We start from the raw sequence: 13,485 nt of genomic DNA, 5'->3' as shown, positions 1-13,485 counted from the left end.
TTTTAAAGAAGGGCAATCTGACCTTTGTTATGAAGAACTAATTACTTTTCTTTTGGTAGCAGCACACCTACTAATGGCATAGAATTGAAAAGGACTGGAATATCTTCCTCAGAGCCTCCTTCCTTGGAGGTTTTTAAGCAGAGGTTTAGATGGCCATCTGTCATGGATGCTTTGGGGGTACCTTCCAATTCTACAGTTCTGTGATCCTATGATCTGTGTATCTCTCATTGGAAACAGAATATATGGTCTATTGCTGTATCAGAAAAATTAACCAAGAGATTATATGCACTGAATAATACAAATGGTGTAGATGATTTTGTTGAAATATGGCATCCTTTTATAAAGTCCTTTACTGATTTCCCTCAAGAATGGCAACTACTGAAATCACAGACTGGACTTTGGCAGACTTAACTAAATTGATCTGTCCTGAAGTGCGGAGAGTTGATTTTTTGCTTTTGTATCTTTTTCTCTTTTTCTGTAATTGTTGTATATTGTAAATCAGTAAAACCATATTAAATAAAGAATAAAGAAAACAAGTAACACTCTATCGCGGTCTGCTTCTGTGTCTTTAACTGCAACTTAATATGCACAAATCAACAGGTGATTTTTTTAATTGCATGGAGAGAACCTGCAAACATTGACACATCAAAGCTCCTGTTTATGGCATAGCTGTGGTGGCTGGTTGAAATCATGGCAACCTTAACAGGCTCCCATATGGTAAATCTTCTTACTTGCTCCAAACATTTTGGGGAGGGGGAGTTAGGCTCTCTTTTTCTATTCACCCCACGTGTTGTGGGAGATCACAGTTAAGTACTTGGGATAAAGGCAGGATATAAATGTTAGAATATTCTGTTCCACCTTAAGGGACAGGCGTGAGACTGTTGTGTGTCACAGGTCTGTTTACACTCCAGCACAGCTTGCTGGGAACTTCCGTTTGTGGACAGGTTTTGCTTTAGCTGTCTTGCTTTGGACACGAAGGGGATCAGACATGTTTTCCTTTAGTCCTAATGTATGCTGAATAAACTGCTTGTAAATATGCTTACACAACCTCTCCTGCCATTTCTGTTTGCGCGTTATCTCTGCTGAGTTGCATGCCCCAGTTTCTGAAGCTGTGGGTCGCAGATGCTGCAACAAGGACTGGAGATCGTCTGGCACACCGGCCGGGGGGCTGGAGCCAGCTGGGGGCCTGCCAATTGCCCCCATTTCCTTGGTTGTATGCCAACAATAAACACATACACAGAAACACAAAGCCTAGGCCAGCTAGAGAGGTGTCCTGTAGCAACAGAGTTTTGGCCAAGAGCCTTGGACTAGCATGGGAGCTGTCTCATAGTAGCCATGTAGCCAGAACTATGTATGCAAAGCCAGTTGAGGTGCTTCTCCACTGAGCTGTTGCACTAACACTGAGCAGTTTTATGGTAGACCTCCTCCCCGAGAGGTCTAGAGGGTGGCAACACAAGAACAGGCCTTTTCTGCAGTGGCTCCCCGTCTGTGGAATGCTCTCCCCAGGGAGCTTTGCCTGGTGCCTGCATTATACACCTTTAGTGCCAGGCAAAAACATTCTTCTTTAACCAGGCCTTGGGTTGATTGACATCCTATGCCTTCTTAAAATGTGTTGGGGGGCGTTATGCGGTTGTTTTTGTTTTGATTATGTATTTTGCAGTTTAATATTCTGATTTTATCCTGTGAAGTGCCCTGAGACCTGCAGATATAGGGTGGTATAATAATAATAAATAGACCTGGTGCCTCTCCCTCTTTCTGTATCTATTTAGGAAGGTCCAGGATCATTATTTGGAGCACATGTAGAGAAGTATTCCAAATGAAGGGGAGATCTCAGGCTGCCAAATGGGCACAGGAATGTCTCTGTGATGGTGTCTCTGGACCTTAAATTGAGGCTCATACAACAAAAAATAGTATTTAGAATATACTGTACCCTGTTACGTTCATTTAAAAAGGGGCTATCTAAAGGTATCTGTCGTAGAAGCAAAAGGGATAATGCTTCTCTAAAACATACATTTTTTCATTGTCCTATATTGAAATCTTTTTGGCAGAAGGTAACTGAAACTATCAACAGAACTGTACGGAACAACCTTACTTTTACAGAGCAAAATTTCCTCTTGAATTATATACCCAGCACATGGAACCTTGCAAAAGGACAATACGAGTGGACTCTCTGTGCCCTCACCACAGCAAAAAGACACACTGATGAATTGGAAAAATAAAAATGCGGCCATGGACAAATTCAATGATATTTGGAATCCATTCCTACAAATACTGTAACAGGTTAAGATCTGATGAAGTACAATAACAACCTTGTAAAATACAGTTTTGGGTCCCCCCTCCCCCCTTTATTTTCCTTTCTATATGGGTTGTTTCTCTTTTTCTTTCTCTCTTATTTATGTCTTACCATGTTTAGTGCACATATAATTATGTACTTTTTGAACTTTCAATAAATAAAATTAATCTAAAAAAGAGAGAGGAATGTCTCTGTGATTGTTTGAGAACAAGGGAGAGTCTAGAGCAGGGGTGGGGGTCCTGATAGCTGGCACCGGGCCCCTTAGGCATCTTTGGGTGGGATGCCATCTGAAGGCATGGCCTCTAGCTATCCCTCAGGGGGTACTGACTACCAGGGGCAGCTGAAGCTGCTTCTCCCCTCCTTCAGAGGAGGTTGCACTGAGTCCAGCATCTGAGCATTGACGGTCACGACTTGGGCAATGGTGTATCTTTGAGGGTGAATAAAAGGAGGGGGGGAGTCCAAAAGTTGTGAGAAAGCCTCCCCCCTCCTGGTTAAAGCTATGGTTTTCCCAGTAGTGATGTATGGAAGTGAGAGCTGGCCCATAAAGAAGCCTGGTCGCCGAAGAATTGATGCTTTTGAATTATGGTGCTGGAGGAGACTCTTGAGAGTCCCATGGACTGCAAGAAGATCAAACCTCTCCATTCTGAAGGAAATCAGCCCTGAGTGCTCACTGGAAGGACAGATCCTGAAGCTGAGACTCCAATACTTGGGCCACCTCATGAGAAGAGAAGACTCCCTGGAAAAGACCCTGATGTTGGGAAAGATGGAGGGCACAAGGAGAAGGAGACGACAGAGGACGAGATGGTTGGACAGTGTTCTCGAAGCTACGAACATGAGTCTGACCAAACTGTGGGAGGCAGTGGAAGACAGAAGTGCATGACGTGCTCTGGTCCATGGGGTCACGAAGAGTCGGACACAACTAAACAACTAAACAACAACAACATGGCTAAATGGGGATTTGAACCTGGCCTTCCAAGTCCTAGTCTGACACTCTAAGCCAGCGGTTCTCGACCTGTGGGTCCCCAGATGTTGTTGGACTACAACTCCCATCATCCCTGAACTCTAGCATTGCTAGCTAGGGGTGATGGGAATTGTAGTTCAACAACATCTGGGGACCCACAGCTTGAGAAAGGCTGCTCTAAGCATTACACCACAATCAGGCAGTGGCACCCTATGGCTTCTCCTTCATTTTGTTCCCCAAAAAGGAATATGACTGCTGAAACAGGAGGGTGCCAACTATTTGATCCCTTCTGAAATTGCTCCCCGCATCTGTAAATCCCAAAGTAGGTAAGCTCATCTTTGCATGTGATAGGAAACAAATTTCTTCCTCATTCCTACCAGCAACTTATTTTTCCCCTCTGTCTTTTAAAACTCTGGCCATAAGGAACAGGCAGGCTAGCTCACTGCTTTTTCGTTTTTCACTTGAGCTGAATAAAGTTTATTGTGATGCTGCTGGTGTTAAGATATATTTATTTTGTAACCCAGGGGAAACAAAGAGCTGCCTGAGTATTTTTCGTCAAACATGCAAATTGGCCTTGTTTCCACTAGAGGGCACCACAGGTACACACACAAAAATTACAATTTGCTCAGATACTAAAACACAGGCATTTGATTTCTCCTTATGTACTTGCCTTACAAAGTAACATAACAAGAACAATAGATTTAGTGTGGGAGTTAGAACTCTCTAAAATGCTTTGCACATACTCTATCCTGCTTCCACATCTATCTGCAAAGAATTTGTGTTTAAATCTGCACTTTGGAGTGTGTTTTCTTGCAAAGCATGCAATTCCATGTGTGTTATATTCTAAAATACACATTTTGACATGATTTTGGTACTTCTTTTTAAAGCCAAGAATTGCACTGCAATGTTATATCAACGCCTGGTTCTGCATATTAGTCTGCGGAACTACAGATAGGGTCAATTTTGTATCAGAATTTGCAAAGAATTACTTCCCCAAGCGTCCCCACTGAGGAACTATTATGCGTATTCTGCGGAGTCCCACTGAGTTGCAGAACATTCTGCCGGGGGTCCTAAGAGTTCACAGTCTGTTCACATCAGATGCAAGGTAGGGAAGCTCCAAATAATTTAATCTCTGCATTTTTTAAAATATTTTTTTTTGCTACGATGCACAATACTCAGACCCCTACTGAGGATCATAACTTTGGTCTCCAGCAGATTTTGTCCTTCTCCAAATGCTGTGGCACCAGTTCTTGGCAGCTTTAGTATATTAAAGAGGAAGAAAACACGTATTCAAATATGTACATTGAGGCAATTTTTTTAAAAAACAACAATTGTGGATCAATGCAGAAATCAGACGCCGGGTGAAACATGCAGAAAAAGCAACAACAGACCATTAATAGATGTGTCCATTCCCAACGCCATTTGCTAGGTCTCACTACAACCCTGTATGAACTGTGATGCAGGCTATAACCCTTCCATGTGGCTTTACATTTGGGCTGGAAAACCTAAGGGCTCTCCAGCTCTCTATTACTGTGTTCTTTTGATTCTTTGTGAGTTGAGGATCCGCCACCCGCTTGAGATAAATAAGACACAAGGACACACATATTTAAGGTTAATGGGCTAAAGAAGGCCACAGCTTTATTGGTTACAGCATGTGAGTGGTATTGGCTTAGGCATTGGATCAAACAATCTATACATGACTCCCGCGCAGCAGGGAGTCATCCGAAGGTTAACAACCAGTGGGAGGAGCTTGTTGATGCAAATACAACTGGAAGCTCCCCCATGATGTCACAGGGGTTCGTGCCATGGCCCTAGCCACCAGCAGGGCATCGGACAGGATCCACGACCAGACCACCAGATTCCTTTAAGGGAATACCCAAATAAGGGGAGGGGAGGTGATGGCCATAACCTACCCTCTAACACACGACACATATTCCAATGCCTAACCGCCAACACCCAAAAGTTGTGACGAATTGCTACGAGGTAGGCGAAAAACCATGAGACTGGTGCTAATTTGCCCAATGCGTAAAAATTCCTACCAGGCCCCCTGGGCAACCAGGGCAACCAACCAAAGTCCATAGCAAGGTCAGAAGCATAGGTAAAGGTAAAGGGACCCCTGACCATTAGGTCCAGTCGTGACCGACTCTGGGGTTGCGGTGCTCATCTCGCTTTACTGGCCGAGGGAGCCAGCGTACAGCTTCCGGGTCATGTGGCCAGCATGACTAAGCCACTTCTGGCGAACCAGAGCAGCACATGGAAACGCCGTTTACCTTCCCGCTGGAGCGGTACCCATTTATCTACTTGCACTCTGCCGTGCTTTCGAACTGCTAGATTGGCAGGAGCAGGGACCGAGCAACAGGAGCTCACCCTGTTGTGGGATTCAAACCACTGACCTTCTGATCGACAAGCCCTAGGCTCTGTGGTTTAACCCACAGCGCCACCTGCGTCCCTAGGTTGTCTTCTGGGTGCACAATGAGGGCACACAGCTGCCGCGACCGCTTGAATGAGGCTAAACCCCGCCTCCAAGCCAGCCCTATTGGCTGTCCCATGGGCGCGGTGTGGCAGCTAGGTAAGCTGACACAGGGAGCCGAAGACGCCCCCCTGCCGACACGGGAACCGGCTCCTGCTCACAACTCCTCCCCTCTTTTAAGAGGAGAGGCTTTCCCACACTGTGCTCCCCAAACACACCATCTCTTCCTGGGCCATGCCTCTCATCAGCACCACTTCCCACCCAGCTGGGGTGTTTTTGCCTGGCTGGAATGTGTCCCTGAATTCTGATCATGAATCCTGGGTGGAAGGTGCAGAGGGGTGTGCAATTCTGTGTAGAAATTAGCCTACTGTACTGTTGTTCCGCCCTCTTTTGACTCTGGCCCTTTTCACCCCTGGCATATGGCCTCCAGAAGCGAATATAGAACCAAGAATCAGATAGTTGGAAGGGACCACAGGGATCATCTAGTCCAACCCCCTGCTATGCAGGACTCTTTTGCCCAACGTGGTGTTTGAACCCACGCCCCTGAGATTAAGAGTCTCGTGCTCCACCGACAGACCTATCCCAGCTGTCAATGTAGCCCTTGGGCTGAAAACAGCCCCCCCCAACCCTGTTGTGCATTGCAAGGGAAGACAGGTAATTGTGGCAAGCTGTCTTTCAGAGAAGCTTGCCTGCCACTGCCAATCTTCTCATTGACTGCTGCTGAGCTTCTTGGGAATGAGTGTGGAAGCTACTGTTAAAGGATAACTCTGTAAAGGTTAGGTAAAGTTAAAGGGACGCCTGACCATTAGGTCTGGTCGTGACCAACTCTGGGGTTGCGGCGCTTATCTTGCTTTGTTGGCCGAGGGAGCCGGCGTACAGCTTCCGAGTCATGTGGCCAGCATGACTAAGCCACTTCTGGTGAACCAGAGCAGCGCACGGAAACGCCGTTTACCTTCCCGCCGGAGCGGTACCTATTTATCTACTTGCACTTTGACGTGCTTTTGAACTGCTAGGTGGGCAGGAGCAGGGACCGAGCAACGGGAGCTCACCCCATCATGGGGATTCGAACCGCCGACCTTCTGATCGGCAAGCCCTAGGCTCTGTGGTTTAACCCACAGTGCCAAAGAGGCTCAAGCTGCAATCCTGTGTAGAATGAATTGGGGGTAAAGGCCCTTGAACTCAGTGGGGCTTTCTTACGATAAAATAGATGCATGGGGTTGCTAAATTAGTCTCTTTACTGTGTTGCCCATGGAATTGTCTGTTCCTTTTCTGCAGGATCTCCTCCGCCCACTCCTATTTTATCTGCTGTGGAGGACAGCGCTAATATAAACTGCTGGTAAATCTCCACTTAATCAGGGTGTGAAGCTAGTTAAACAATCCTGGTAAAAGGGGCGATAAAGGTTCTCTTTTGCTGCTGCTAACTTAGGTTTTGCTGCCATGGTAAAAACTGGAGGGAAGGAGGAGCTCTGCACGCAATCCTGGGATGTGATCCTGACCTCTTAACCACCATTAAGAGAATGGGCCTGTTTTGTCTTACCAAGTACATCACTGAGCTGGTAAATTATCCTAGGCTGTTGAGCTAATCAATAACATCTTTACAACAGACTGAAAATCTGCAGAAAACGTCGCTGTTGAGAAACGCATTGATATTAAAAGAAAGAAAGAAAGAAAGAAAGAAAGAAAGAAAGAAAGGAAGGAAGGAAGGAAGGAGAGAGACAGAGGGGAGGACAGAGAAGGGAGCGAGAAATACCTTTTTCACAAAAGGTTCCCATCCAGCCAGCTGTACAAATACAGGCTCCGCTCATGTGGTCGCAGATCGCTCCATTTTTGCATTGGCAGCTATGTTTACAACTTAGGCCGAAGGTTCCCTTGGGGCATCCTGTGTACAGAGAACAAGAGACAAGCATTCGGGCAAAAATCAGGCACAGATATCAATCCTGGCTTTTCTTTGATCAGTTTAAATGGCTACCTGTGCATGGAGGGGGGGGGGGGAATAATAATTTGCTTTTACAGAAATTGATTTTCAAATAAGCAAGGAGCATAACTGTGCATCTTTGTGGCTACTGCAATTCAGAGAGAGCCCAGGCAAAATACCGTATTGGCCTGAATATAAGCCGCACTTTCCCCCCAAATTCCGACCGTGAAAAGTTAAAGTGCGGCTTATATTCTCAACCTTACAAAAATTGGCTTCTACGATATCGCTGCTGAAACAGACATACGGTAAAAGGGAACAAAAAAATGTTTTATTGCCGATTTGCGAGCTTGAGTGCCTGTGGAATTGTAGCAACTGAATAGCAGTTTGCGATTTTAGCGATTGTACGGTAACTTTTGGGGGCTTGCAAGATCAAAGGCTTAAATTGGCTCGGAGTTAAATTCTACCAACCGCAGCCTGTAACCCAATTTTAAGGGAGCGGCTTATATTCAGGTATTGTCTCCCTCCCCCCCTCTTGAATTTTAAAGGTGCAGCTTATTTGTGGGTGTGGCTTGTATTCGGGCCAATGTGGTAGAAAATGCACAATTGGGTGGGTAGCCTCCTGAGAGGCTTCCCTAAGAAAGGCAGAAAGGTTTTTCCATTCCTAAATGTAGGGATAGAGATTGTTTATTACTTTACATATCACATCATGCCAGTGTAGCATCTTAACCATTTACAAGTATAAAATCAACTAAAAAATATTCACGCATAATTGCAAAACACTAGAACAGTTGAATAAGGAGATTCCAAGAACGGGTGCAGTTCACCCTTTTGTTGCATCGGGAGGAGGTCACTGCGCGCTTCTGCAACCATGGCACAGGCAGAGTTTGAAAAAGCTGCAGAAGAAGTCAAGAAGCTGAAGACCCAACCAACAGATCAAGAAATGCTGGATATCTACAGCCATTACAAGCAGGCCACAGTTGGAGATGTAAATACATACCATCCTGGGATGCTTGATTTCAAAGGCAAAGGCCAATTGGGATGCCTGGAATTCCTTGAAAGGAATGTCCAAAGAAGATGCAATGGAAGCATATATTTAAAAAGTGGAAGAGCTGAAGGAAAAATATGGAATGCAATAAACCCCTTCCCTGCACGCCTTAAAATAGAATCATGCCTTACTCTACTAACTTAAACTGTGTTACACAGCATGGCAGTGCCAAGACTTGATGCCACTTTCTATAATTAATAGCTGTGTAAATTTACTTCTAATGGTTTGTATAATAAACACTATCAATTTCAAAAAATAAAAATAAATAAGGAGGTTCCAAGTAGAAGGGAATACTTGTCTAAACAGGAGTGTCTTCAAGAGATGGTGGAATGCCAATACTGATGGAGCCCCTTGCATTTCAGCATGGAGGGCCTTCCACAACATTGCCGCCAACAGTGAAAAAGCCCACCTCTGGGTTACCAGGAGCCAATAATCATCAGGCTGCAGCAGAACTAACCAGGTTCCAGTTGCTGATCTTAATGCCCATACTAAGCAATAAAGGGGCCAGCCTTCCCTAACCTAGTTCCCTCCAGATGTTTTGGACTACAACTTCCACCATTGCTGACCATTAGCCATGTGGGCGGGCTGGGGCTGATGGGAAATGGAGTCCAACACCCTTTGAATAGTACCCGGATAGGGACGGTTAATGAGGGCTATGCCAAGTTCCTATCCTGAAATACAGCCTAGAAATAAAAAGAACAGAAATGGATAAATGCTGGCATTAAGTGCCCAACAGTACACTGGGGAACCGAGGATGAAAAAATTAAGCATTTTGATGAAGTCTGATGGTCAGGCTAGCTATTCCTTCCAAACAACTATGAAAACAGACTCCTTCTTGGAGTACACATTTTAAGCAAATGCTTATACAGAGGTTGAAATCTGAGTCCTCCCAAGTGGACTTCCCCACATCCTAAAAAAAAATTTACCAGCTGGACCCTTTCCTATAAGCACACAACAGGAAAAACAGTTCCCACTCCTTTATTCTGAGAATTCTCCTCTTCGGCATGCTTAACATCTTACTCTGCTCACAACGCTTCCCAGTATATCCTGCTTCGCAGAAGCAAACGCCAGTAACCGGGTTGCAGCTCCCATCACTGTTTCTGCAGTCACAGGAGTTTCCACAGAGCTGTCCCCAGGAGCCAGAACCGCAAGCTGAAAAACAATACAGAATGTTATATGGCTGCCTGCAACAACAGCAAAGGCTTCCTGGGTTTGGGAGTCTAGAAAGCAAGGATTAGGAACCTTTCCCTCTGAAGCATTCCCTTGTCAGGGGCTATATGGCTGGGACTGGTGAAGCTAGTGGGTGCCTTCCTTCCTTCCTTCCTTCCTTCCTTCCTTCCTTCCTTCCTTCCTTCCTTCCCTCCCTCCCTCCCTCCCTCCCTCCCTCCCTCCCTCCCCCTTTTGCTCCCTCACTTTCTGCTACCCCATTTATCTTTCTGCCATCTTTCTCTCTCCCTCTCTCTCTCTCTGCCATCTCCCCCTCTCTCCCAACCACCCTGCTTCTTCCAACCCAAACCCCCAGTAGGCTGCTGGAGAAGGGACATATCTCTCCTGCCAGATGTCAGATCCCTTTCAGGGGGCTTCTGCAATCACACCCAGGGAAACATGAAACGAGGTGGACAACTGGCCCTCAAGCTGCAGGTTGCTGTGAAGTTAAGACCCATGTCAGAAACATCAAGGCAGAAGGCAGTTGTAGCCGGGTTCCTATGTATCCAAAATTGCTTCACTAAGGAGCAAGCCCCAAAGAACACAGAAGAAGTGACGAGTGAATGAACATGCACAAGTCTGCACTGGGTGCATTGCCAGCATTTTTTGTTATAAGGTGATTAAAGGAAGAACATCTGTTAAAATCACTGTTGCGGCCCTCTCTGAGAAAGAGAGGAGAAAGGGTCCATTGTGTGGGAGTAAGTCAGTAGGCCCTGCAAATATTCAGACTGTGCTTAGTTCCAAATGCACCCACTATTAAAATCCATTCTATTTCCCCCCCCCCCCATGTAGTTGTGTTGCAACACCAGGGCTTTTTTTCAGCCAGAACTCAGTTCCAGCACCTCTCAGGTGGCACCACTGCCATTCTAAGAGAGTGAGGGAGGTGTTTGTGACACCTCTTTTTCTAGAAAAATAGCACTGAGCATCACACATGGAACACTGTGACTAAAATAAAAAGGTTGGAGGCTTTAGCTGAGATTCCTGCATTGCAGGGGGCTAGATTAGATGACCTTTGGTGTTCCTTCCAATGTTACAATTTTATGATTCTACGAGGGTTTTCCTCCATGAACTGGCCTCTAGAAGGATATCTGTGATGGCCACATTTCCTTCTGTCCACTGCAGCTGCCAATGAAAGGGCTTTTTGCCTTGAGTTGTTCTTTCGCAACCATTTTCTGTACGCCAAGGTATTATAAGAATGGAAGAATAAGTCAATGGTACATTTACTCCCCAGCAGTCTGTTTCCCACAGCGGCCTTCTCTCATTCTTACTCCCCAGTAACTGATGTCCAATGGCACACTGCCTTTGAACCTGGAACAGGTGTATAGCCATTACAGCTCATGGCCCTTGATAAAGGGTAAAGGGACCCCTGACCATTAGGTCCCGTCGTGACCGACTCTGGGGTTGCGGCACTCATCTCGCTTTATTGGCCAAGGGAGCTGGCGTACAGCTTCCGGGTCATGTGGCCAGCATGACTAAGCCACTTCTGGCGAACCAGAGCAGCACACGGAAACGCCGTTTGCCTTCACGCCGGAGTGGTACCTATTTATCTACTTGCACTTTGACGTGCTTTCGAACTGCTAGGTTGGCAGGAGCTGGGACCGAGCAACAGGAGCTCACCCCGTCGCAGGGATTCGAACTGCCATCCTTCGGATTGGCAAGTCCTAGGCTCTGTGGTTTAACCCTTGACAGAATTGGTCTAATCCCCTTGTGATGGCTTTTTATGCTTATGACCAATGAGCATTTCAATGGTGACCTTCCAAAGCAGAAAAAGTGTGCAGTAGTTGGACTTGGACCAGGAGATGCAATTCCCATTTGCTGCTGGCGGCCTGGTGGCACTTTTTGTTTGTAGGCAATAGTCTTATAAATGTGTCCTTCAAGTTCAACAGTAACAAATGGGTGCTTGAGAGCATGATGCATATGCTCAACAGAGAGCTCGGATTGGCTACAACGCCCTGTTGAGTGAGCACTCGGATTTGCTGCTCCTTAGTGTGTGAAAGAGCACTGAGTCATAAAGCTCACTGGTTAAGCAGCCTTGGGCAAGTCACTGTCTCCTGAGCCAGCCTGTATCTCAGGGTTGTTACGATAAATGTGATAAATGAACAGGCCATGAAAAGGCACCAAAAGATGACATGGAAATAAAGGGGAAGCACAGCATGAGGCAGCCATGCAGGTAAGTTGTGACCTCTATAATGTTCCCCCTCCATACATCCTGTTGCCTTTCATTCGCAATCCAGAGGCAACAAATTTCACTCGATATTTAAATTCACAAACCCAGGGACCGTCTTTCTAATACAAGAGAACGGGATTCACTCAACTTGTTGTGACAAGCGTCTTCCCCCCACCCTACCCCACATCCTCACATTGGGAATTAGCTCTGAACTAAGCTGCATTGAAAATTGGGGGGGGGGGATGCAGAACCAGCTGTCAGTCTGAATGCTGCGCCTTGTGTTTGGAGGAACTGGAGAACAGTGATGGAATAAAGTTCTCCGATCAAACCTCTCCGCTTCACCAGCCATCGCCCTCTGCATTTTAGACTTACATGATTAAGGATTATAGCCAGCCAGGCTACATGAACCCATAAATACACAATTACAGAGGCAGGAAGATTAGCAGGGAATATATTAGATATATACATGTAGCAGGAAAGTTTAATTGCCTAAGAAGCTGCCGAGCTCGTTCTTTAGGATTTTGATTATGTCGGAAGCGGCAGGAAGGAGCAGGTGCTGATAATGGAGGCTTTGACTTACGCTGCTTGCAGTCACGGCCGATCCAACCTGGGGGGCATGTGCATTCCCCAGTGACGGGGTTACACTGAGCATCGGTATGACAGCTGCATTGCAGCAAGCATTCTTTCCCATGGTAACCAGCGGGGCAAGCTGAAAAGAGATAAGCGTGCAGCACTTGTCACTTAGATCTATCAGCTCAGACAAAGGCATCTGTTCCACGTGAAAGAGAGCAACTGTGGTCATGATCCACTCATTACAGATCACTGGGCAGAGAGGTCCTGGAAAGTCATTTAGCTCAGGGCAGAATCACCTGCCTTTTGCTGCGCATCCTCACGCAGCGCTGCAGCTAATGGGACCGTAACAGGCAGCTGCGAGTCAGCGTTGGCCTTCTAAACTTTGGAGCATTCGTTTCAAACTTACCTCTTAAGCTCCATGTTTTATATTGTAAACTGCCCTGTGATCCTCAGATGAAAGGCAGCATAGAAATTTAATAAATAAAATAAAACAGGGCTGTGCTGAACTGAGCCAGATCTGCTGGATCACGGGCTGGTCTTGCCGCAGTAAGGTGATGGCATTGGGCCCAGTCCAGATCCAATTACTGCGTCAGCCCAGCACAGGTGCAATAATAATAATAATAATAATAATAATAATAATAATAATAAAATTTATACCTCTTCCATCTGGCTGGGTTCCCCCAGGCACTCTGGTCGGCTTCCAACAAAATATTAAAATGCAATAGTCTATAAAACATTAAAAGCTTCCCTGAACAGGGCTGCCTTCAGATGTCTTCTAAAAGTCTGGTAGTTGTTTTTCTCTTTGACATCTGGTGGGAGGTCGTGCCACAAGGATTGCACCAGAACCTCCAGCCC

General features: G+C 46.0%; 1 protein-coding gene and 1 pseudogene across 9 annotated transcripts in view; one reads left to right on the top strand and one right to left on the bottom strand.

The window, feature by feature from the left end:
• Positions 1-13,485, bottom strand: part of LOC309342067 (uncharacterized protein) — a 223,481-nt gene that overhangs the window by 37,560 nt on the left and 172,436 nt on the right. For all 8 annotated transcript variants that reach the window (XR_014156695.1, XM_081862106.1, XM_081862111.1 and 5 more), the window contains 3 exons: positions 12,638-12,766; positions 9,705-9,836; positions 7,475-7,603 (listed from right to left, as the gene is read on the bottom strand). Coding sequence is in view for 7 of the 8 variants with exons in the window: in XM_081862106.1 (XP_081718232.1) it covers positions 7,475-7,603; positions 9,705-9,836; positions 12,638-12,766 (390 nt within the window). In the remaining variant the exon portion in view is untranslated. The remainder of the gene's footprint in view (positions 1-7,474; positions 7,604-9,704; positions 9,837-12,637; positions 12,767-13,485) is intronic.
• Positions 8,431-8,844, top strand: LOC309342351 (acyl-CoA-binding protein pseudogene; annotated as a pseudogene). The gene has a single exon. The product of its transcript is annotated as an acyl-CoA-binding protein pseudogene (transcript).

Source organism: Podarcis erhardii, assembly GCF_964252035.2.
Source record: "Podarcis erhardii genome assembly, chromosome: 5".
Classification (NCBI taxonomy): Eukaryota; Metazoa; Chordata; class Lepidosauria; order Squamata; family Lacertidae; genus Podarcis; species Podarcis erhardii.
This window is presented reverse-complemented; position numbering and strand designations above follow the sequence as displayed.